Source organism: Ammospiza caudacuta, chromosome 8, assembly GCF_027887145.1.
Source record: "Ammospiza caudacuta isolate bAmmCau1 chromosome 8, bAmmCau1.pri, whole genome shotgun sequence".
NCBI classification, from domain to species: domain Eukaryota; kingdom Metazoa; phylum Chordata; class Aves; order Passeriformes; family Passerellidae; genus Ammospiza; species Ammospiza caudacuta.
This window is the reverse complement of record NC_080600.1, coordinates 35207384-35232498: the sequence shown is the minus strand read 5'-3', so window position 1 is coordinate 35232498 and position 25115 is coordinate 35207384. Positions and strand designations below refer to the sequence as shown.

Below are 25115 nucleotides of genomic sequence, written 5' to 3'. Positions count from 1 at the left end.
ACTGGGCTCCCCCAGGGGCGCTGCCAGACCCCAGGAGGGAGGGGGATAACGGGGCCATCCAGGAGCTGCATCCAGCGTAGCCCAGGTGTGCACCAGCCCTGGATGGGCACTCCCAGCCCAGACATCCCGCTGAGCACCGGGGCAAGGAGGATGCTGGGCTGAAGTGTGTGCCACGGCTGTGCAGTCACCCACACTTGGCCACAGCTCATCTCAAAAGCCCAGTCCAAAAAACCCCAGGCATTTAATTGGCATTTCTGGATATCCAGCAGGAGACATGCAACTGATGGTGTTACTGGTGTGCTACAGACCAGACTCAGCACCACATTTGCCCCCACACAGCTCTCAGCTAGGAGAATGGGCTGTGGGGATCCAACCCATCCCTCCCTACTCTGGGAGGGACACACAGTGCCTGAAAACTGTCCCCAGGCTGCTTCCCTCTGCCTGCTCCCTCCTGGCACTTCCCGGAGGATTCAGCCAGAGCTGTCAGGTGTCAGCATCACTCCCAGTCCTTCTGGGTAACCCCACAGAGGTCGAGTGACAGCATGAGCTACCACTTCTTCACCCAACAAAGACACTGTGTGCCCAGCTCTGACTTCACAGAGCCATCACAGCTGCCCACATGCCACCTTTGCAGCCCCCAGATCATTCCCCTACACGAGCTCTCTATTTCCCAACCGTGCCAAACTCACTCTCTGGCAATAATTAACCATGTTATCTCCACACTGCCCCTCTGCTGTACATGTACACTGCTCGTGTTCCAGCCTCTCTGCTCCTTTCTGAGCTTGGCATTTTGGGCACCCTGGGCCATGTGCCAGTCCAGAGCAGACAGAAGCCTGTTGTGCCGATAACCCAATTTCCCAACCCAAACGGTACCGGGACAGCAGATTCCAGCCCAAACCACAGCTTTGGGACAGCCAGAGGAGGAGCCACGTGTACTGACTGCCCCACCAAATAGGTCTGGTTTTCCAGGGGTAAGTTTGCCATTTTTGCTTCTGGATTTCAGGGGGAGGCTGAGCCATTCCCTGGCTATGACATTGCGAGTGGCAGGTGAGGTGGTGTCCTCAAACTCTGCTTTTGTCACAGCACCTGCTCAGGTGCAGCCACTGCTGCCCAGCACTGCTGCATCCCTGTGGCCTCCGGGTGCACAGCAGCCCTTGGGCTGGCACATGATGAACCCAAGGGAGCTGGCAGGGGACAAGGGGCACAGGAGGGAGGCTCAGGGACCACTGCCTTTGTGTCTTACTGCAGTAAAGCCTTGGGTCACCCCCTTATTGATTGGGTGTGGGCAGGAGCTGAGCTGGCCTGTGCACCCCTCCACACTGTCCCCTTGGATGGCTCCAGCCCCCCAAAACAGTGTGGGAGGTGGGGACTCCCCATGGCTCCCTGGCTGGGCAGCCAGAAGCTGTCGAGGTTCGTCTGCTCACCGGTGCCATGCTGTGCCAGCACACGGGCACTGGGGGAGCCTGGCAGCCCCAGCCCTGAGCAGATCCAAGGGTGCAGGTGGCATCAGGGCTAAGGGGACAGCAGGACACAGCCAGATGGGCACAGGGACACAGATGGTGCTGCCAGAGAGCTGCAGCTCTGACCAGCGAGTGATGGGCCAGGAAAAGAGGATTGCTGGGAGAAGAACAGTCCAGATGACAGAGAAAAGTCCTTGCTCAGGACCAGCAAGGAAAAAGAGGAAAGAACCCAGAAATACACCCAGAAACACTGACCAAGTTCAGCACAATCCTGACACACTGGATCTCTCTGGGTAGAAGAGAAATTAAGCCAACTTGCAAGCCCACATCAGATCTCTCATGAGAAACATGGATACCAAGGAAATCTTTTGAGCAACCAACAAAGCCAGTCAGGGTCTGGGAGCTGGGAGGCCTTAGCTGCCTACTGAGATGGCTGCAGAAAAAATGGGGTGCAGGACTCAAACCATCCAGAAAACAGGTGGACAGGACTAGCCAGAGGCTTGAGAAGATGAAAACAGGTATAAAATTGGTATTCATTCTTCTCTGTGACATAAAGGTGGGAAAGCAGAGGCTGTTACAGTGAAAAGTTTGCTAATTTACAAAAAAGGAAGTGCAATCTAAAAAAAGGAGAAGCAGATTTCAGCACTTCCAGAGGGTTGGTCAGTTGATCATTACTCAGGGAACTGATCACACTGCCCTGGCAGCAGCCTTGCCCCATGCAGGGAAACAGAAACAGGGGGAAACCCACATAGTTTTTGTCTTTCAGTCTTCACAAAGAGCTGATCGTGGCATATAAATTATCACCATGATAGGCATGAGGAGGCAGGGGCCATACACGCAGGAAGGGGCTAAGGAGCAATCTCATTCTACCAGATGCACTTAGTCACAGATGGCCTTTGCAGAGGGGTGATGAAGTACAGCTATCCCAATGATCCTCCTTCTCCTAACCATGCCAATAGGTTTTCACACCTCTCCAGTATTGTCCAGCACCCAGGGAACTCACAGCATCTCTAAGTTTGCTGCTTGAGCATCCCGAGCCTCTGGAGTTCTGTATCCAGCATCCAGTCACTGGGAGTCACCAACGGGAACTCTCCCCAGCAATCCCACATCTTTGCTGCAGCCACTCCATATCTGCAGGTTTCTGTATCTCCCATCCCATGGATGTAAGAGGTGGTGAGTGCCCTTGCAAGCTGGGGCAGTCCTGGCTGGTATCTGGGCTTGTTTGCAGGCAGCACAGAGACTGGAGAGGGGGAACATCTGCACAGGACAGCAGTGAGAATGGGCTGAGATAGTTAAAATCACAGCCTGCCCGGGAGAGAGGAAAAAATGGGACTTGTTTCATCCCAGGAAGATATATCCTATGTGCAAAGAGGACACAGAGGGGATGGCCGTCGGCAAAGATTAAACCCTCCTGACTGCAAGGGCGGTGAAACACTTCAGGCTCGGTTCAGAGGGGCGGCACATCCTCTGCCCGGGCCGCAAACACACACTGCAATCAGCTCCCCACGGCTGGGGCGGATAAGACAACCCCTTCAGGTCCCTTCCCCGCTCTCCTTTACTGAGTGAGCAAACCAAAGCTCCAGAGGGATTTGTTTTCAAGTCCCCGTGGGTTTGCCCCAGTGCTTTTGCCTGCAGACTCTCCATGGGAGCGGGGCCGTGCGGCAGTGTTGGGGTGTTCGCAGCAGGACAGCTCTTAGGGTGCAGAACCTTTCATTATCTGCTCCACGCCTGCCGGCACAGCTTTCCAGAACAAGTGCGCGGCCCCTGATAGCAGGGGCAGAGGCGCAACAAGCCGCACCCGCCCATTAAAATGAGACAGCGGCCGGCTCTGAAATGCGTTTATAAATAGAGAATTCAGGTCTGCCTTCGACTCCTGTCTGTAATGGACACCGCGGGCCGGCTGCCCCGGCAGCGATGCCCTCCTACCCGCGTGTGATTAACCCGGGCACGGCAGTGACGGCCGGGCAGCGCTGCGGGGACGGGGCTGGGGGCTGGGGGCCCCTCACCCTGAGCAGGCTGTGCTGGGCTGGGCGCTGACCCGAGCCGGGCCGAGCCGGGCCGTGCCGAGCCGTGCTGGGCCGGGCTGTGCCGAGCGGAGCCGCGCGGTGCCCGCGGCCCCGGCGGGCACATGGGCAGAGGGCGGAGCCCGCGGCCTGACATCACGGCTCGGCTCCGCGCTGCCGGACGGCGCCGCTCGCCCTCCCGCCGCCGCGCTGAGGTGAGGAGCGCGGGGGGACGGGCACAGCGGGGCTCGGGCACCGCCAGCGCGGCGAGCAGCCGGAGCGGGGCTCGAACCGCCCGCGCCGGGCGGGCAGGGCGGGGGAGGCTCGGCTCGGCTCGGCTGGGCTCGGCGCCGCCGGGGTTGCTTTATCGAGGGGAATGTCCCGGGTTAGCGAGGGCTCCCCCGCCGCCGAGCGCTGGTGCCGGCCCCGTTGCGCCGCACTCCCGCCCGGGATCCAGCGGCGGAGCTGGGAGCGGGGCTGCCCGCGGCCCGCTCCGCCCCGGGCTCGGGCAGGGTCCCAGGGCGCTCTCGGACCCCTCGGTGCGAGGGCTGGTGTTGGGGCTGGGGCCGGTCCCGGGCGGAGATGTCTGCGGGGCCGGGGTGTCCCGGTGCGGGCGGTCACCCATGCCTCGGGGGGCTGCAGGTCCGCGGACCTGCGGTGCGGGCTGCCCGCGGGAAGCGCTGTCCTTCCCGGGCTGCTGGACACATCCGTGCGGCTGCGGGAAACTCGCTGTCCCTGGCACAAACCGGGCACAGAGCCCCCGGAACGGGTCGGGGCACAGAGCCCCCGGAACGGGTCGGGTTCCTGGTTCCGAGTGGTGCGGTCCTCGTGAGCGCAGTGGGGATGGATGGATGGATGGATGGATGGATGGATGGATGGATGGATGGATGGATGGATGGATGGATGGATGGATGGGCGGGCGGAGAACCTTCACGCTGTTCTCCTCAGGGAGCAGCACTTGGCACTTAGATTTCACTTTTCATTCTCAGCTCGCTTTGAGGAGATGAGAGGCTCTTTCCAGCCGTGGAGAAATCAGCACTGAGATATAAAAAAAAAACTTGGGGACAATCTTGGCCAGGGCCCAGGATCCTTCAGAGGCGAGCAGGGAGCGGCTGTGGGGTTTCTGAACCGCTGTAGGGACTTGTAAAAGCTGCAAAGGTTGGATGCTTTTTGAGGGGGACTTCAGCATTTGATCCATGTAAGAGTAAAGAGGGATGAGAGCTGTGAAGGAATTGTAGAAGTGACTTTGTAGTAGGAACATCCCACAGGTGATGGCAGCTGGGGTGGACTGTCCCTGTCCCGTGGCCCTGTCCAGGGTTGACATCTGCCCATGACAGATGGACACCAGGGAGCTTGGGGCAGTGTTTGTGTTCCTAATGCCTGAGCTGGGCAGAGGGGTACAGAGAACCCCAGATCATTTCAATCAGAGCATTCTAAATAAAACTAACACAGAGAATTGCTTGCTGTGGCAAGAAACCAAAACTGAGAGACAGCAGGAGAGGAAGGCTGTCGCCTACAGCATCAATACTCCTGTGGGCTGAGGAGATGCAGGACTAATAAGATTTAAATACTGCATCAAGCTTTCGTTTTCTTCTAAAATCACATTTGCTATGAAGCAAATGTACAGTAATATAAGATGCCGCAGTCACTGCACATATTTGATTTCCTCTGTGATTGTAAAGGAGAAAATTATGATGACTCTACAAGTCTGTGTTTAACAAAACCACATCAAACCCCAGGAAAACATGCTCTTTGACAGCATAATAATTTTTTGTTGTTTATTTTGCTTTTTATTTTTGTTTTGGATTGTTTTGCTTTTTATTGTTAGGAACTATGCTTTGACTATGACCTTGTAACATCACACCCATAAATAGAAGCAGGTTTAGATTCTGGGGAAACACATTTTTTCCGATGATGGAAGAAGTAGGCCAGCCATGCCAGCTCTCTTGAGAGGTGGGAAAGGCAGTGGCAGCTGTGATAAGAAATGTCACACACCAGGAATTAAAACACACCAATTTGTTATCTGTAAGTTTACCGTCACTGATTAGAGTTACCTTTTGTCAACATTGTTATGGAAGAAAATGCTATTTTCAAATTTGAATTTACTGCTTAGGTACTGCATAGGTTTCATATGCAGACCTACAGTGAATTAAGCAGCTTCCCATCTTCATCTAAGTTTAAGTGAACTGTCACTGAACTAAAAGTAAAAAGCTTCTGAAAGTATGTCAGTGACGTGGGAGCTTCCAACACATTTCTAAAGGTCTTTACATACTCTGGGGCCTAAACATTTTGAAATTTTTCCTGGCATTTAAGGTACTGACACAGAAATTCCTCCCATCCTTTTTCCAGGTTCTCAGATTTTCAGTGAGTCTAAAGCCTTGGTTGTGGCAACACGTGCATTTCCTTTAGTATGAATACATCCCTGTAGTCATTGGAAAAAATATCCTAAGAGCTCCCCATAGGATGTCAGCTGCAAGAATCAGGGTCTGTAGATAACATGTCCACCACTGAAGGAGCCTGATACCAACGGCTGATCATGTGCAAGCACTAATAGCTCATAGAGCTACAGAGTGCTTTGTGTTGGAAGGGACCTCAAAGATCATCTCATTCCAACTCCCACCATGGTCAGGGGCACCTTCCACTAGACCACGTTGCTCTAAACCTGGTCCAACCTGATCCTGAGCACTTCCAGGGATGGATCATGCACAGGGTTGCTGGGCAATCTATGCCAGTGCCTCACCACCCTCATAGTGAAGAATTTCCTCCTTATATCTGATATAAACCTGCCCTCTGTCACTGTAAGGACAATTCCTCATGGTCCTACCACTACAGTCCTTCTAAAAAGTTCTTTTAGAAGTACTTTTCATGTACTGGAAGTTGCTCTAAGATCTTCCCAGTGCCTTCTCCAGGCTGAGCAACCCCAACACTCTCAGCCTGGATGGAGCCTCTCAACAGGAGAGGGGCTCCATCCTTCTGAGCATCTCTGTGACCCTTCTTTGGACTCACTGCAGCAGGTCCACATCCTTCTTATGTAGGGGTTAGATAGAGGACAGAACCTGTGCCAGTGCAGCTTGGCACTGTGGTGAAATACATGCTGTTTGTACCTGTCCAGCACAGGTGGGTCTCACTAAGGATTGGGGTCCTGGGGGGAGGCATATTGTTCACACTGCATGTATTTGTCTCTCTGGGCTCACCTGACCAGGGCAAGACCCCTGCCAGTGCAGGGTGAAGGTGAAGCAAGCTGGATCTGCTGTGCAGGATGCTGGACTGAAGGCAAACGGTGTGAGAGGAAGGGGAAGGCAGGGCAGTGAGTTGACTTCCAGCAAGGAGCATCTCTCTCCCACCCATCTGGATCCCCAAAGATAACGACCTGGTCAGCCAGTTGTGTTTGCCTCTCCCAGGAGCTGTTGGGAAAATCAGAAGAGGCAGTACATGGCCCTGCATTGGCTACCTTTCCTGTGTTCACTACTGTGCTTATTCAGGGCTGGCTCAGAGCTACCTCTGCTCTGTGTGTCATGCCTGTGCTCCGTGGAGGGGAAAAAACAGATCGGCAGGAGATGGGCTGGCCCTCTGCCATGGGCTGTGTCTTCCTTCCAGCCCACACTGCCTCCCAGGCATCTTCTCCCCGTGTGGTCCTGTGCATCTTCTGAGTGACTGGGTGAAGCAAAGTCAGAAAGGCAGGAGAGTGCTGATCTTGGAGACCCTTCTGACAGGCGCTGTGGCACGGAAACAGCCAATACAAATATTTCCCTGCATGCTCAGCACAATTCCTCCATGCTTTTCCTGGAAAGAAACAAAGAGATTTTGAAGAGGGAGCTGGAGCCTGCCAGCTCCCTGTGGTGACTGCTGAAGTCAGGTCCTGCCTGATCTTTGTAGGCCTGGAGAAGGGTGGAAGCCCCAGGTTATTTTAGGCAGGAGCACCTCCACCCATCGTGTCTGTCTGCAGGGAGTTACTAGATCTACCTGAGAAGCTTTCACCTTTGGGTTGCTTTCTTGCTCTTCTCACATTTGGGGACGGGATGGCTCAGAAATGGGTGAGTCACTGAGTTGCCAACTTGAGAATGAAAACCCCCAAAAAAAGCAAGAGAAGCCATACAAGACTTAAGTACAGTACCAAAAGTTGTTATAAATCACCCTTTTATGTCACTTAAGAACTGTGAGATGCTAAGCTGAGGAAATAACCTTCTCATTCAGAGTCACATCAGCCAGATAAGCTCCTGCGTGCTGTGTCAGCATCAGCACTGCTCTAGCAAACTCTGTCTTGCTTTAGGTCTCTGCCTTCCACAGTCTTACAGTGAAACCTCAGGATTTCCCAGACTTTCACATTCCCATTTCATGATGTTTTATCACAGGGTAGGTCTTTCTCAGGCTTCTCATTACTCTATCAACACCATGGGCACAGACAGCAAGATGTTCTTGCAGAAGAGCAGAGGAAGTTCTTCAGACAAGGACTTTGCTGCAGAGAAGTGGCTCTGCAAATGGAGGCAAATTTGGGGGAGAGTTTGAACATCTCTATGGCAGAACCTGTTGGTAACTGCTTTAAAGTACATCGTTTTTATGAAACCAGGGCAAAGGGTTTTTTTCCAGTTGTTTATCATAGATAGGCAGTTTTCCTGCTCAGCATTGAAATGAAGGTTTATCCTTGGAGAGAGAAGCTGTCCCTGCCAAGTGATCACGAGCTGGTGTAGTTCTATAGGAAAACTGTAGACAAGATGTCTGGGCTTGTGAGGGAAAAAGGTTATTTTGTCCCTGTGGGAAATTCTGCTAGCCCTTTCTCCTCTACTTTCCCCTGTTCTGAAAGCTATTTTTGAATTTTGGTCCTGGTGAAGAACATCTTGTGGTCAGGGGCATGGACATGCCTTAGGCTTCACTGCTGGCTTCCAAAAACAACACTCTAATTTTTTTTTTCAGTGTATAAACCAGAGGGTGTATGGAGTTGGGAGGGTCAGTGCCTGTCAGCCTGTGTTTTCATTAGTGTGTGATGGAGTAGGGAGGCAGATACTGAATTTGTAGGTGACACTGAGCTAGGGGGGACTGGAAACATTTTAGAGGAGAGACTTAGAATTGAAGATTGTGACAAGCTGGAGAGCTGGTTTCAAAAAAAACAGCACACGTTCTGTCCTGTGTGGTAGGACTGACTGACCTCCTGGACACCAGGTGAGCGACCAGCCAGGCAGTGGTCACAGGAGCCAGAGGACAGGGACACTGTGCCCCATGGGTTCACAGGGACACACAGTTGTGCAAAAGCAAACAGTCCTCTTGGGATGGATAAAGAGAAATGGTGCATTGGGGAAGCAGCGTCTCTGCTCCAGGTGGTGCCTTTTAGGGGCTCAGTTGGAAAATGCAGTTCTGGGCATCCTCCAGGAAAAATGAGAGCGAGGAATAGAGGCTGAGTTGTTGGACATTCGGTAAATAACAGCTCTGATGAAAGAGTTGGGTTTCACTTGTGCAGGAAAAACCGAAGGAAGATATGGAACCTGTTCTCCAAATACGGAATGTGTCTGTCTGCAGAGGAGAAGGCAAATCATTTGCCATGTCCTTTGGGGGTAAAAGAGGAAGGGATAAGGTTAACTGGACTGAGAGATAAAGAGGAGAGAAAGTGGGGCTCTGCAGGAGCTTATGGAAGTGGTTTTAGCAGATAAATACCTGATAATGAGATAATCAGATAAAGCTGCCCTGGGGCAGGAGGAGGGATGAGGACCAGTGAATGCAAAGTGCATTGGGGTGGAGAACAATTGCAGGGGGACTTGTGGCGAATCCTGGAGCCCCCCAGCAGGCCTGGGGTCATCGCAGTCCTTGAAGCCCACTGCGGGTGTGGGGTCACAGCAGCCCTTGAGTGTCCCACAGCATGTGTGGGGTCACAGCAGTCCCTGAGCCCACAGCAGGTGTGGGGTCACAGCAGTCCCTGATGTGGGGTCACAGCAGCCCCTGAGCCCACAGCAAGTGTGGGGTCACAGCAGTCCCTGAGCCCACAGCAGTCCCTGGGTGTCCCAGAGCAGCCCCTGAGCCCACAGCAGGCCTGGGCTCACAGCAGCCCCTGAGCCCACAGCAGGCCTGGGGTCATAGCAGTCCCTGAGCCCACAGCAGTCCCTGAGCTTACAGCAGTCCCTGAGCTTACAGCAGTCCCTGGAGCCCACAGCAGTCCCTGAGCTCACAGCAGGTGTGGGGTCATAGCAGTCCCTGAGCCCACAGCAGTCCCTGAGCTTACAGCAGTCCCTGAGCCCACAGCAGTCCCTAAGCCCAAAGCAGTCCCTGGGTGTCCCACAGCAGCCCCTGAGCCCACAGCAGGTCTGAGCCCACAGCAGCCCCTGAGCCCACAGCAGGCCTGGGGTCACAGCAGTCTGTCCCCCTGCCCCTCGGTGCCATGCTCAGCACACCGTGATGCCAGCTCGGGGCCGCACCAGCTGCCCTGCCGCAGGTCCCTGTCCCTCCTCCCCACCCCAGCAGCAGGGGCACAGGGAGCAGAGCCCCCATCCCTGTCCCATGTGCCCCTGGGCTGAAGGACAGCAGCGGGGACAGCCCAGCTCCCAGCATTTCCTCATTCTCATGTCTTGGCTGGCAGCCCGGCTGGGTTTGCAGTATGGCTTTTCTGGAAGGGCTATTTACATCCTTTGCCAGTTCCTGGTTTGCACCATTAGGGAGGTAACTCTGCTTTGGAAGGAGAAAGAAGAAAAGAGACAAGCAAAAAGGCAGCAGGCTTGGTTTCCCTGTCTCTTTCTCTTGTAGGCAGAGCTGGGGAAGGCATTTCCAGTCAGCCTGGGCAGGACTGCAAGCTCTCCAGAAATGTGCACCAGAGCTGAGATTAAAGCAGCTTTGGATAAGCTCTTTTATTACTTAAATCTGTTCCAGTTCCAACAGGTTCAGGTTCATGGCACTTGCTTCTGGGAGGGATGCTCTGTGTGTGGGAAAGAGACTTAAACATTTGATTTTCCCTGGAAATAAAATGGTGGTAGCAATAAAATTAAAAAAAAAAAAAGTATTTCTGCTCAGAGCAAGACCTGAGTGGAACACTTCAGGTCTGAATGCTCCTCTCCAGCTGGGGCTTTTGGAGGGTTAACTCAGCAAGAGATGCTCTGCAAACAGAGGCTGGAGGGCTTTGGCTTCATGGTTCAAAGGTCTCTCCATGCAGACTGGAAGTCCCCTGGGGGCAGAGATCACCCCTGTCCCTGGAGTGTGTGTTTGTGGGACCGAGCTGGTGCCAGCCATGGCTGGCAGGGCCCAAAGGGACCTTCCCAGTGCAGAAATTGTGACACTCCCCTGCAGAGACCTGACCAAAGGCTCTGCTGCATCCTTTGATTCCTCATGAGCCTTGCTGGTCTTTCAACCCATGTGCTCATAAAGGAATGTGTGTAATAATCATGTGCTTTATCTCGCGTGGCACCCAAGCAGAAGCTGAAGCACTGAGCAGACTCTTTGATGACCTGCACGGGTTGAATCCACAGCTTATGGAAACTCTGTTGTGGTCAGTCTAAACAAACACTGACTTTGGGGGAAGACACAAAAGCAGTGGTTTTAGCCAAGGTGGTGCAGACTGAGTATGTGAGGCTGAGCTCAAAGATGAGTTTCTGTGCAAACAGGAGCCAGTTTGGTTTCACTGGACAGGACATTTTTTTGGAGCTCTGTATGAGATTGCTGCCATATTCTTCAGCACAGTTTGATATGTTTAAAACACTGCCTTTTTATTAGAGTTAGGGTAAAACTAACTTGTCTTTTATCTGATAAATCTGAATACCAGGGCATTGAAATGAATCTTGATTTTTTTTGTCCAGAACTGAAGCAAAGCCTTGCCACCACAGGTCCATCCTTCTTCAGGGTGTACAACTCAAACACCTCTGAACTGCAAATTACAGGAACCAGCTAGGCTATCCTCCTGCACCAGAGGATGTGAAAGGGGCCCCAAAAGATGGTCTCATTGTTAAAGACATGGTGAAAGATATCTGGGTCAGCCCAGACAAACTTGCTGGAGTCCCATCATTGTTAGTATCTCCTTCCCCGCATCTGTTGAAAGAGGATAACAAGTGTGCCTGCTCCCCAGTGGCTGTGGGGGATGATCTGCTCAGCAGATTGACTCTGCTGTGAGCCCAGGGACACCTGAGTGGGCTCCTGCAGCCCAGCTCCATCCAGGATAGCTGTCCTGCCTCAAAACCTGAGTGAGGCCTCTCAGTGTGGGCAGAGAGGCAGAAAAACCTTGTTTGCCTGGCACTGAGCCTAAGCTAACAGCCTCTGCCAAGCCTCAGGTGCAAAATATGTAGCATTATTCCTGTGTTTCTTCTGTGAGAACCCCTCCTTCCCTTCCTCTGCCTGGGCAACAGAGATTTGACTGCTTTGTTTCTTGCAGCTGCTGTCTGTCTGGTCCCACTCCTTGGGACAGAAGTTCCTTTTTGGACAGTTCTTGTAGAGTGCCCAGCAGTCAAAATATTACCCCAAAATAAAGAAATACATCTTGCTCACTGCCCATCACTGCCATTGCCCTGCAGTTAACAGTGCAGCGACAGTGCAGTCATTGAACTGCACATGGGAGCAAGTGTGCTGCAGTGGACACAGCACTGATGTAAGGGTGTCATTAGCAGCTGAGCTGAAGGGCAGCTGTACATTGCATTCAGTATTTTAGTTAAGGAACTGCTGCCCAGTTAGAACTGGAGCTTGTTTATCCCCACCGGGCTGTGCTTTAAATCATCTTGTAGCTTCCCTGGTAAGGAACTGATCTCTTGAATTGCATGTGCTATAACTCAGCAGGGATGCACTTTGCTTGACAAGGAAGATCAATAAATGGGGTTTATCTAAGTCTGGAGGTGCTAAAGATGTCTAAGCACCATGATATTCACTCCTGGCCTCCTCTGCAGCATCCTGGCCATGGTGCTGTGCACCCACTCTGGATGGGTTGGCCTTGCTGTGGTGAATTAGCTTTGGGAGGGAGAGTTTCAAGCAGGTAACCTGTCCATAGGTGCAGAAAAAGCAGTGTGGTCACGGTAAGTCAGGGTGGTGGCAGGAGGGGGGGTCTGTGTGCTCCCCAGAGATACAGAAGTGAAGAAAAGCTGTTGCCTAATCAGACAGTCCATTGCCAGGCATCTGCTAGGCAGAGACCACAGTGCTTGTCTCAATGAAATGTGTTCATGGTGAAAGAGGGATGTTCCCCTCCTTCCTCAGGAGGATTTCAGTGCATGGCAATGACAGCAGTGCAACCCACAGGCAGCAGCCAGCACCAGGCACCTTGCCACCATGGGCTGGCAGCAGGGATGAGTGCTGCTCCAAAGCCCCACCAGCCAGAGCATGACTGAAATAATCACACCAAAATTCACAGAAAACGTTTTGAGTCTTCTTACTTTGTAACTCTCCTGCTGACTTCAAAGGCTGTTTAATGCTGTCATCCCTTTTAATCAAAATAACTGGAGACAGCAAAGATGTTTATCTCCAAACATTGCCAACATCTCTCTACATGTTCAGTGGCAGCTGCAGGACAGAGGAAACACAGTATAAAAGAAATTGCTTGCAGCAACATTTACATCCCAGTGGGACCACAGAGAGAACTTTTGAGGTGCCTTCAATTGATTATGAAATGAGTCTGTGGATAACAATCACTTTGTCACCCTGAATGCTAATTTCTCCCCCCATGGCTGTGAGCCAGAGATGTGTTTCTTTATTTTGGGGTAATATTTTGTGTGCACAGGTGGTAGAAAAGAGGAGGGGGGTGAGCAAGATAATTATTCTGAACAATAGTGTTGGCCCTAGAACAAATAGTTCTGGACATGAATACATTAAGGTGAAGCAAGGCTTCTAAAAAGTAAAGCAGTGAGTGTGTGATAAAGCTTCAGATAAGGGACCAGGAAAATAAAAAAACAGTATCTTTGCAGACAGAGATCTGAAAGTCATCCCTGTGGCCCTTTTCTGTGGTTATTCCCCCCCCCCCCCCCCTTTTTTTTTTCAATGGAGTAAGCAGAACTGCAGTGGGCTGTTTGATCTCTGTATTTATGCAGTGGACGTGTTTTGAAGGGGAAGTCACCATGCACTTCTTTGGCACTTATTTTCCCATGCTGGCACTTCTTCCATGAGCATTTTTGGGTCTCTGGGATAAGGTAGTGCTTGGTGAGGGGCAAGGAGAGCAGACAGGCCTCTGCCATAGAAACAGCATTGTCACTGAAACCATGATGGTTTATACCCAGGAGAGTGAATTTGAGTTTCAAAGTCCATCTGCTGAAGGTGTTTTGCAGGTTTTCAGTGAGGAGCAGGATTGAGGTCCTGGCTGCTGTGTGAGAGATCTCCTCCAGTAACTTGTCTGTGCTTGATGTTTGTCTGCCAGGGACCACCAAGTTGGTGTTTTCATAGTAATGTGACCCTTTGATAATTTTTCTGAACAGTTTAACAAATTTACAGCTCTTTAAAGTATATATATAGTTAGGGGAGCTTATGCCCACAGGCAGCTCTTGCCATGTCTCTCTAGTGTCTGTAGTGAATTTTGGTGCTCAGACACTTTGATTGGGGAGATCCTTTTGCAGATTCTTCACAAGAAAGATTGACTGTCCTAAATGATTTTGAGTAGATATTAGGAAGAAAATATTTAGTATAAGGGTGGTGAAGCATGGGAACAGGTTGCAAAGAAATCTGGTGGATGCCCCATCCTGGGAGGTGTTCAGGACCAGGCTGGATGGGGCTTTCAGCAGCCTGCTCGAGTAGAAGGTGTCCCTGCCCATGGCAAGGGGTCGGAAGTAGATGATGTTTAAGTCCCTTCCAGCCTGAACCATTCTGTGATTCTGTGATCACTATGCATGAGTTCCATCTTGTCAATATTCACTCCCTTTCCCAAATCACTTATGAGCATGTTGAACAGCATAAATCCTCAGGGAAATCCCTTGGCAACCTATTCCCATTATGAAAATAATTTATTTCTTCTCACCCTTTGTTTCCCATTGGTAACTATTCATGCAGAAGTGCCCTTCCCCTTTGCACCACTGCTGTGCCAATCCCAGAAGAGCCTTGGATGAAGGACATTTCCAAAAGCCTATGAAAAACACACCTGTGCCAAGGACTAGGTCACCCCATCCAAATGGTCACCTTCACTTTGAAAGAACTTGACCAGCTTCAAGGCAAGACTGCACTCCACCAAAACCAATTTTCTCCATTCCCAGTATATCACAAGTCTGTAAATTACAGTCTTTATTATGCTCTCTAGCAGTGTGCCAATACAAAAGCCAGATGTCCTTGTGTGGAAGTTCCATGGGCTGCCTTCTGAGCCCTCTTAAAATCTCACCCTCAGGAATTTTTAGGGTAAATTTGCTGTTCCTTAAGTTGGGAGGCACATTTGAGCCCCTAACACAGCCCATGAGCAGTCTGGCAGTTCCCTGCCCAAGTTTCTTCTGACCTCCAGGTTCAGCTGCTGTGCTGCCTGTGAATTCATTGATCTGTTTAAAACCTCTCCATGCCCTCAATATCTAATCTGTTACAGGGCAAAATTCATTAATGTTTGCAAAGCTCATCAAGATCTTTCATGAGCAAATCCCATCATGTTTTAATATATTTTTTAAATGTCACGAGTAAGTTCTCATTACTCATTAAAGAGCTGAAGCAAACAGTGCTTGCCAGACCCAAATATTGAGACAGGCAAGGGCTGAAACTCTCTTGATTTACCACTTTTAGGACACTTTCATTTCAGTTTGACTTTCTGCCTTGATTCTGCTCTGGCAAATCAGAAGCACCCCTCCAGCTTTTCCAGATGTAGTCTCAGGGATCTTCATGGACCCCTTCTTTAGGAGGTGTCTGGTAGCTCCATGGGAATCTCAGAGTTTCTGGTCCTGATTACTGTCAGTGTTGGCCTGGCTTTGCAGTGTGAGATGCCAGCATGAAGGACAGCAGAGGATGAATGAGTGCATCCAGCAGGTGTTGGACCACACATCTCTGAGAAAACTCCATAAAAGCTTCACCTTCCAACCCAGCCTGGTGTTTTGTGCCCCTCCAGTGGTGCCTGTGCATTACTGCACATTTCCTGATGGGTTTGGCAAATAGATCCTGGGACCAAAACCATGTTTGAGCAGCCTAAGTGACATTTTTCCCCGTGACCCCAGACATGGTCTGGGTCTCTGCAAGATCTCCACGTTGAATTTGCATTTCTCCTTGTTTTTCCTGCCAGGATGTCCAGAGGAGACATGGCCAAGCCTCTGCTGGGCCAGGGGGGCGCGGCGGGCGAGCGCAGCCCCCCGGCGGCACCGGCCGGGCGCACCGTGGGCGTGCTGGGCAGCGGGGACTTCGCGCGCTCCTTGGCCGTGCGCCTGGTGCGCTCTGGATTCAGGGTGGTGGTGGGCAGCCGCAACCCCAAGCGCAAAGCCAGCCTGTTCCCTGCTGCAGCAGAGGTCACCTTCCAGGCCGAGGCCGCGAAGAAGGCCGACATCATCTTCGTGGCCATTTTCAGGGAGCATTACTCCACGCTCTGTGACCTGGCTGATGTGCTGGTGGGCAAGATCCTGGTGGATGTCAGCAACAACACGGAGATCAACCATCACAAGGAATCCAACGCCGAGTACTTGGCCTCCCTGTTCCCGGCCTGCACCGTGGTAAAGGCCTTTAATGTGGTTTCTGCGTGGACGCTGCAGTCGGGTGCCAGGGATGGAAATAAGCAGGTATTGTTTTCTTCCAGCAAGGGATAAATCCCAACTGTTTCAGCAGCTCAGCTCTGGCAGCATCAGTAAATGGCCTTAGGTCCAGGAGAAGGAGTCTTGAGTGCTGGCTGGGCATCCAGAGATCACCCCTTAGCTTCTGCATTTCTTTGTTCAGAAATTAAATACCTTCACTCAGTTCACACTGTGTAATCCTTGGAGCATCCGCCTGAGTGAAAAGTATTATTCAGTTTTCTGTTTATCTAAACAGAGCCAGTGAGACAAACTGGCAGTACATGCATGAAAGGAAACCTGCCCAGGAGAGAGGTCTGTGGCAGCCATGGTAAATCCCTGTCAAAAAGCCTGCCAGGAATTATGATGCTCAGTGGAATAACATAGGCTCCCTGTGACACAGAATCCCTCTGGATGCACTCAATCCCAGCAGCCTGATTTCTTTGCCCCATGTGTGTATTTCTGTTCGTTGCAGGTTCTGATCTGCTCAAATAACCAAGAAGCCAAGCGCACCATAGCAGAAATTGCTCAGGTCATGGGATTCACCCCCGTGGACATGGGCTGCATGTCATCAGCCTGTGAGATCGAGAACATTCCCCTGCGCCTCCTGCCAGCCTGGAAAATCCCCATCTTTTTGGCTCTGGGGCTTTTTCTTTGCTTCTTCACCTACAACCTGATCCGACAGGTCATCCACCCTTACATCAGGGAGCAGAAGAACAAGCTGTACAAGATCCCCATCGAGGTGGTCAACACCACGCTGCCGTGCGTCTCCTACGTCATGCTGTCCCTGGTCTACCTGCCCGGCGTGCTGGCAGCCTGCTCCCAGCTCTACTACGGCACCAAGTACAGGCGTTTCCCAGATTGGCTGGACCAGTGGCTGCAGCACAGGAAGCAGATTGGTCTCCTCAGCTTCTTCTGTGCAGCCCTGCACGCCGTGTACAGCCTGTGCCTGCCCATGCGCCGCTCCCACCGTTACCTGTTAATCGAGACAGCTGTCAAGCAGGTAACGGGGGTGCTCCTCAGGTAGCACCTGCAGGGATCTGCTGAACTCATGCACATCTTGGGTGGTGGGCCGAATATCTTGCATTTTTCATTCATTTTCCAGAGGTGGGGGGTAGTGGGGAAAAGCTCTCTAGGAGTGCTTGCCCCACAGGTCAGCCGCATGGCACGGACTGAGCACTCGCCTGTCTGTGCTGAGGAGCTGCCATCTCCCTGGATACACAGCTCCCTCTGCATTGTTAGCCAGGGCTAGGGTCAACACCCCATGCCACTGCTCCCCAGAAACACTGACTTTGAAACCAGCCTTGCCTGGCACTGGTGTCTCTGAGGCCGGAAAAATGCTAGGCAAGGGGAAATCCAATGGTAGGAGGAGTAGAGTTCCCTTCAGCTTCCAAAATCTTGGGAGATCCCTGTTTGTTCACACTGATGTTCATAATTGTGCCTGCTGGAGTAACCAAGTCATATCCCAGAGAGGGTTGTGTGTCCTCATCACCCTGTGCCTGTAGGAGTTTACCAAAATGGTGGTGAAGAGCCAGTTATATAAGAACAAGGAAATGGAAAAGGACTTTATTGCTTTATGGACACTCTCAGCAGTGTTTATCCAGTGTGAGATTGCTGCCTTCAGGCAGGTCAGCCAGCTCTGTAGTACCATGGGAAGATGGGATTTGCTCTTTCCTGCCCCTGGCTTGCCTCTGCTCCTCACTGCTCCTTCCTGGGATGGCACAGGCTTTGTGCAGCTGAGGGGAAATGTGATGAAGGGATTACCCCACAACCCCTCTGCTTTCTGTGCTGGGGTATTTGGCTGAGTGATTCCAAATATTTGTCCCAAAAAGGAGGGAAGGAGCTGTTGGGGGCAGAGGGGAGCAGGATGGCTGGTTTGGGCAGCAGTGGCTGTTCAGAGCATCCATCAAACACCATTCCCAGCCTCTCAGCTCCAGCCTTGAGCAGGTTCTTCTCAAGTGCCACAGTTGCACATTAATCTCAGGCAAGCATCCTGTGTTCATTTCCCCTCTACCTCCTGTTTTCTAGCAACATCTTTGTTTAGTAAATTAAACCCATTTAATGGGCTAAAGAGGACGGTTCTAAATGTTCCTCTTTGCCATGCAGTATAAAACCCATCTTCCCTTCCATTAGCATGAACAATTTCCCCCCTAAATGCACTTAAAACAAAGGTTATTAGGAGACTACTGCATATTCAAGCATCTGTATTTGTTTTCATGGCTTGAAACTGAGTTCTCATTGTAATTATCTTTCCAAATGTGACTTTGGGGCTTGCTGCTGTGGTTACAGGCATGGGAGCTGAGAGCATTCAGCAGTTCTTCCCAGCAGGCTTCAAATCAGGTATAGCTTTGGCCGAATGGCTTTGGGATAAGAGAGCATTTCCACATCTCCCAAACAGGCAAATGGTGCTGGAGGTGTGAACAGGATCCAGTGCTCATCCAGGAAACCTGCTTCCAAAACCAGAACAGATAAAACTCAGTTCCTCTGTCCCTAAGTGCCCCATTTTAACAAACCTTCATTGTCATGCCAGGCTATGGAGAAGAAGATGACAGTCTGGGTAGAGGAGGAAGTCTGGAGGATGGAGATTTATATCTCTGTTGGAATAATTGCCCTGGGCTTGCTGTCGTTACTTGCCATCACTTCACTTCCATCCATCGCAAACTCTCTCAACTGGAGGGAATTCAGTTTCATTCAGGTAAAGTTGATATTTGCTGAATGCCAGAGGGTGATTCTGCAGAATCAGAGTCAGGCCCTCACACAGACAGGGCAGGGCTTGACCTGCTTTCCCAGCAGGGCAGCTGTGTATTGGAGTCAGCAGCAAAACCTCCCCCTGCACCCCAGAGCCACAGATCCCTCATCCAGGGGCTGAGACCCAGAGCAGGAGAGGGGCAGAGGGCTGTGGTGTGTCCTGGGGCTGTGCTGCTCTCACACAGGGCTTGTCCTGTCTAGGGAGGGTGCTTTTCTCAGGACAAGGGAGAATACAGCACCAGGCTGTGGAGGGCAGGCAGGAACTCACTGTGAGCACAGCTGGCTACAGCACACAGATCTGCCCTTGCTGTTCAGAGAGAGTGAGCTGCTCAAGAGGAGAGAGCCTGGGAGGACAGTGCAGGGGAAGGACAGGTTTGGCAGAGCTTGCATGCACCCAGGTGTTCAATATACAAGTTCAAAAAGGCTTAGAGTGGTCTGTAACCTGCCAGAGCCCACACAGCACAGAGAACTGGGTGTGATTTCAATGAAAAGGCCATGGCTGATTCTAAAACCTGCAGAAAACTTTAGTTTTTCCCCAGTGTTTTAGGAACCTTCCTCCACTTGCAGTGATGGCCAAGCTCCTAAGGGCCAAATTCCCTTGGTGACCTGAGTCTACCCCCTGGGATTTTCACAGACACAGTATTCACTGGCTGTAGCTTTTTCAGGGATGCATTTGGAGCCAGGCTTGGGGCTCATTAATGGAGATAGCAGAGAATGAACCTTTCAAGTATCCCCTGCACATTAAAGCTGATTTTGAGGCCAGATTCCACTCACTGTGCCACAGTCATACCCCAGAGCCCTAAAATTCCTTTTCACTTGTGCCTCCTGCAGCAGAGCTGCTTAGCATGCAGCAGGCTTTGTAACCCCTGTGGCACCCAAGGTGTGTGAGCCCCCCCAGGACTCCCTTCCCCTGCATCTCCCCTGTGGAGCCTCCCTTTGCACCACCTAACCCTTCCAAAGGGGAGGGCAGAGCTCAGGGATGCAGAGGTGAATATCTATCATCCAGCCTCTGTTAAGCTCTGCTGAAGCTCTTCAGGAGTATATAAATAATTCAATATTCATTAGAGCAGGAGTTTGAAGTCTGCTCCCCTGCTTCTCCCACGAGTGCCCCGATCACCACACGAGCAATCCAGTTTGTCTTCTTTCCCCTCTTGCTGTGGGCTAGCCAGTAATTATTTACACTGAGTAGAAGAGCTGCACCAGGAGAGCTTGACCCCAAGAGATCATCCCTCAAGGAGAAGGGAGACTGGCTCTAAACCTCTGTTTCGGACTGGACAATGGGAGCATATTAATTCTCACCACTGTGTCTCAGGGGAGGGCTGCAGCTGCTGGGACACCGGATAAATCAATCCTGACTTGCACATCTCGCACCAGGAATCCCAAACGAAGGGAAGTATCTCCTTGCAGCCTGGAAAGAGGCTCTGAACCCCCCTGCATTTGCCTTTGGCAGCCTGGCAGCTGTCCTGGAGGGTGCTGGCCTTGTGTCATGTAACACAAACATTGTCGTGGCAGGTCGTGCGTGTAACACCACTGTCCCATCTGCCCTTTGGGACCCCTTCCCAGCCTTTCCAAGGCTATATCAGCACTGGGACCAGACAAATTCGTGATGGTCAGTTCCAAAATAGCTCTTGGCTGTCCCACATGGGAACTGGCTGGCTTAGTTCATGGAAAGATACACCTATTTCTGTCTGCATGGAATGAAGCGTGACAGTGTGACACGAGCTCCCAGCTGATCACGGGCAAGAGAGACATAGCTGGTATTGTGCCTCTTTGTGGAAATACCATGTAAAAAGAGCAGGATACAGATCTCCTGGCATGTTAGCTTCCATATTACTTTTTTTTTTTTTAATTAGGATCTTTTAAATTATTTACTCCTCAATAAGTTGGTGGTGCCTTTCTTGAGGAAATTAAAGGAGCAGCTACAGCTACTGCTTCCAGGCTCCTGAGGTTGTATTCACATAGCTCAGAGTGAGCCTCCCTGAATTAATGCACAGTGGCATTGTGCAAATACAACGGGTGAAGCATGAGGCTGCTTTCTCAAATATTTGGGATTTCTAGCACTTCTGCAGCATAAAAGAGGTGAAATGCAGATGCCCCAGCCAGATGCCTTCCAGAAAATGCAGCAATTTGTTCCCATCTCAGTTGAACTGGATGATGTTTGAGGGATGCTGTACCAAAAGCCACATGTGAGGCAAATTCAGGAGTCACTTTAGTCCCTTCCTTACCCAGAACTTCCCAAGTCTGACATTTTCCAGCAGCCAGTGTGTAATACACCTGTATTAGTGGCATATACTGCCACAGTATTAAAATACACATCTGTTGCCTGACAGGTCAGAAATCCCATTTGTATTGTTGCCAGAGTTATAGGAAAAAAGGTTAATTTTCACAGTAGCTCTTGTACATACTCAAATTTCAATTAAATATAGTTAAATTGGATACACAGTTCCCCTGTGTGTCCAGTTTTAACAGAAAATGTGCAGGATTGAAACACTGGCTAACAGGAATGATTTGTATGAAATTCAGCTTATAGGAGACATTTTTAACATTCCCCAGTGATTTACAAATCAACTCTAATTGCCTGAGAAGTAAAAATGTGTATGATTGCCTTTACCTTCCTATCCTGAGGAGCCCTCCTGGAATTTGAAGGTTGAATTGACCTGGTTTCTTTCATAGTTCATGTAGCATAAGATGTAAAGAATCTGTAATCAGACCTTTTCTAACCCTCCTGTTGAGGCAGTGTGAGGGGCCAGAGCTGCTCCATTGAGCTGATAATTCCATAGTACTGATGGCTGCACAAGTGTGAAGCTTATCTGGGTCAGGAAGGGGCTCTTTGCTTTCAGTGCTGCCCAAGCATTTCTAAATGAGCCACAGGTGGCTGGATCACCTTTGCTGAGGTGTTACAGGGAGCCTGCAGGCACCAAGGCAGTGGCAGAGGTGGAAGAGTTAATGCAGAATAGAAAATAAATGCAAAACCTGCATCAGGAAGATACTGCCTTCATACAGGACCTTTCAGAGAGCTTTAACACCCTACAGGGCTGCTGGCCCCACACTCCCCATGTTGTGACAGTACAAAAAAAGCCTCTGCCACTGTTGAAAACAAAACCCAGAAAGATTTCGTAGCCAGGAACTGCATAGAGGATCAATGAGAGCTCAAGAGTGGTATCAGGGCTGAGCACTTTGGCAAATCAGCCCCCTGGGCTGCTCAGCAGGCTCTGCATTGTGCTGCACTGAGTGTACATTGAGCTGTAAGCACTGAGCCAGGCTGCAATCAGCAAAGCTTTGGGTTCTGTGCACTTACAGACCTGCTGTATCCAGCTGTCTGGGGGGTGCAGCCGTGCATCAGCACTGGGAGCCCCTGTGCTCACCCCAGTCAGCTCCTCATCTGGGCTAAATGGATCAGCCCATTGCTGCTGCCAGAGGAGCTGCCAGCCCTGCTGCAGCCACAGCACCTTAGCCATGTGTTTGTTGCCATGTGTTTGTAGCCAGTTAGCCTTTTTGTTTCATCCCCACCATCCACACACAAAGGTGGGTCAGTCACAGAGTGCCTGTGATGGTTTGTCACCTTTTGTCCTATCAAGTTCCTTTCCTGCTCTCCCCCAGTACCTGCAGCTGTTTAAAGAGAAACTGTAGAGGCACAGGGTAATTATCTCCAGCTCTGACATCTCTGCCATGCACAGAGTCCTGCTTGGGCTGACTGGATGCACCCCCTGCCCAGGGCAGAAAGCTTCTGCTCTTGGATTCCCTCTGTCCCCTTTTCCCTGCCCTGCTTTGCCAGGTGAGTCCTGATCTGGTACTTCAAACCTTTTGCCACCCTGGGTTTTTTTGCCTGTTGGAGAGAATCTTGAACTATAAATGATGGATGATCTGTGGGTCAGGTCCTGCTGTTAGGTTCAACTGGGACCACAGCATATTTCAGCAAACTCCTCCTTAATTTTCCAAATGCAATTAGTCTTGACCCTGTTGGGTTTGTGCTTGTTACCACTTTGGTTTAGGACATGGACACAGCTTCTGGTAAGAAGGACATGAAAGAAAGGGTGAGTGTGGGCTTGCACACAGGACTAAGGCTCAGATCCCAGCTCTGTTCCCTCTTCCTGGCATGACCTTGAGAAATGCTCAGCTGTAACACAGAGAGGAGTCCTACCCTGCCTTGGCAGGACTCAGTGACACCCACATGACTGCCAGATAGATACTGTAAAAGTGAAGTACCTAGATCTGGTAGCACATTTTAGAGCTCTCCTTCCCTCCCTTGTCCAGTCCCCTCAGCTGCTTAAAATATTAGCTCTGAAGTTTAGAGGAGTCTTGGTTTGGTTTTTTTGGTAATAACGTGCTACATTTTTTAAAGTTGTCTGGGTTTTTTAATTGTTTCTCAGTAATCAAAAATAGAAGGGGAATCTATGATTTGAGTAGTTCTTTGGATGAAACTGTATTTTCAAAAGATGATGAATCCTTCCTCCCATCTTGCCCTGGTTCCTTATTTCCCTGCCATGTCCTCTTTCCTGGACATATCTTCAGGAAGACTGGGTTTCTTGCTGATCTCTGCACCAAGACAGATATTTTGGCTTTGAAAGGCTTTCTTCCCTAAGTTAGGGACTAACTAAAATTAGCAAAATTTTCCCTCTCTAGGCATCTTGAAATTTGTTATTTCAGGCTTAGATAGACCAAGCATTCAAAGTAGGACAGCAGAGCAAGATGCTCCACCTGCACTTTTCCCTGAAAATACAGCAGCAAAGGCCTGCACAGAGGAGAACACAGCAAGTGCCCAGGGCTGCTGAGTGCCAGCAGGCAGTGGGAGCTGGCAGGCTCAGGAGCCACCACCTCTGATGCTGGCAGGAAGCCCTCAGTGAGGGAAAGAGTTTAAAACCTGTCTTTGAGAGCAACCCTCAGAGGGAGCTGGAATTACTCAGGAGGAGGAGTTGTCCCTGTAGGTGCTTGGGAGCATGATCTCAGCTGAAAATGGGGGAAGTTCTTGCCTGTAGAACAGGGGCTGTGTTCTTGCTGCCTAACTGAGTGGATAAAGGGCTCTTCACAGCCTTTGAACCAACACAGATCTCTAAGACAGAGGAGGAAAGCCTTGAGGACTGGTGCTCACCTCAGAACAGAGCACTTGTACACAATCTCATTTTCCTGTAGGTGACACCACTCACCTGAAGATGTCTGCTCTGTGTGGAGCTGTGGCATCACCCACTTCCAGCAGTGCCAGCTGTGGTCCAGAGCCACATCACTGCTGCCTCATGCTGCTGGTCAGAAGGGACTGGCTCAGCCAGCCAGGGACTGGCAGGGCAGAGCTGGCAGGGCAGGGCTGGCAGGGCAGGGCTGGCAGGGCAGAGCTGGCAAGGCAGGGCTGGCAGGCTGGCAGGGCAGGGCAGAGCTGGCAGGGCAGAGCTGGCAGCTGCAGCTCAGGAGGAGCCCTTGGGAGCTGCCTGTGCCCCCCTGCCCAGCTGGGGCTGGGGGCTGCTGCTTCACAGGGTGCAGAAGCCCTCTTCTCTGCTGAGCTGGCAGCACCTTCTGGGAAATTCCTGCTGAGCTTCCCATGTCACACCTAACCTCTGATTAGACAAAGAAAAGCCCAGTCTGGCACACTCCCCAGGAAAGGGTTCCAGCCATGTTTTATTGAAACACAGGAATACCCATTGCTCCCTCTCTGTCGTGTACACTTAGAAAATGATATCAGAAATACAGGGAGACAGCCAGGCACAAGGCACTCTGCTAACTGGTGTGTGTTTCTTTTCCTTTCAGTCCTCCCTTGGATTTCTTGCCTTGGTGATCAGCACCCTGCACACGCTCACGTACGGCTGGTCGAGGGCCTTCGATGAGAACCAGTACAAATTCTACCTGCCCCCAACCTACACCCTCACCCTGCTGGTCCCATGCACTGTGATCATAGCCAGAGTCATCTTCAGTTTGCCCTGCATCCAGCACAGACTTCTGAGGATCAGGAGGGGCTGGGAGAAGGGCAGATACGTCAAATTTGTGCTGCCCAGTGCAACGGGGGAATTCTCGAGTGGGGAGACCTCCAGTAATGTCTAACAGCCCCAGCTTTCAGGATTTCGAAGCACTATCAACATTTCTAGGTTCAAAGGTGTTTCTTTTTCTTAAATATATGTATGTTTTGGTATAATGGTATTGTTGATAAAAGAATAAAATTTGTTGACTTTAGAAAATGGACGGCCATCAAACTTAGGTTAGACAGTTGCAGTTAAATTATATTGCTGATTTGCTAGGACAATTATTGCCTTAAAAGTGACTGTGAGAGCCAAGCTAGCAGCACTAATATACATGGAAACTGATGGACTCTCTTAGTCAGATCA

General features: G+C 50.9%; 1 protein-coding gene across 1 annotated transcript; it reads left to right on the top strand.

Annotated features, from left to right (window-relative positions):
- The first annotated feature begins 825 nt into the window (after positions 1-825).
- On the top strand, positions 826-24834 carry STEAP3 (STEAP3 metalloreductase). The gene is made up of 5 exons (XM_058809452.1): positions 826-971; positions 15585-16071; positions 16535-17062; positions 18590-18754; positions 24544-24834. The coding sequence occupies exons 2-5, from the start codon at positions 15586-15588 to the stop codon at positions 24832-24834; spliced, it is 1470 nt and encodes a 489-aa protein (XP_058665435.1). The 5' UTR covers positions 826-971; position 15585.
- The last annotated feature ends 281 nt before the right edge of the window (positions 24835-25115 follow it).

Coding starts and splice junctions, on each gene's coding strand:
- STEAP3 (XM_058809452.1), top strand. CDS start 15,586: ATGTCCAGAGGAGACATGGCCAAGCCTCTGCTGGGCCAGGGGGGCGCG. Junction 16,072..16,534: donor CCAGGGATGGAAATAAGCAG/GTATTGTTTTCT, acceptor TGTTCGTTGCAG/GTTCTGATCTGCTCAAATAA. Junction 18,755..24,543: donor GGGAATTCAGTTTCATTCAG/GTAAAGTTGATA, acceptor TTTTCCTTTCAG/TCCTCCCTTGGATTTCTTGC.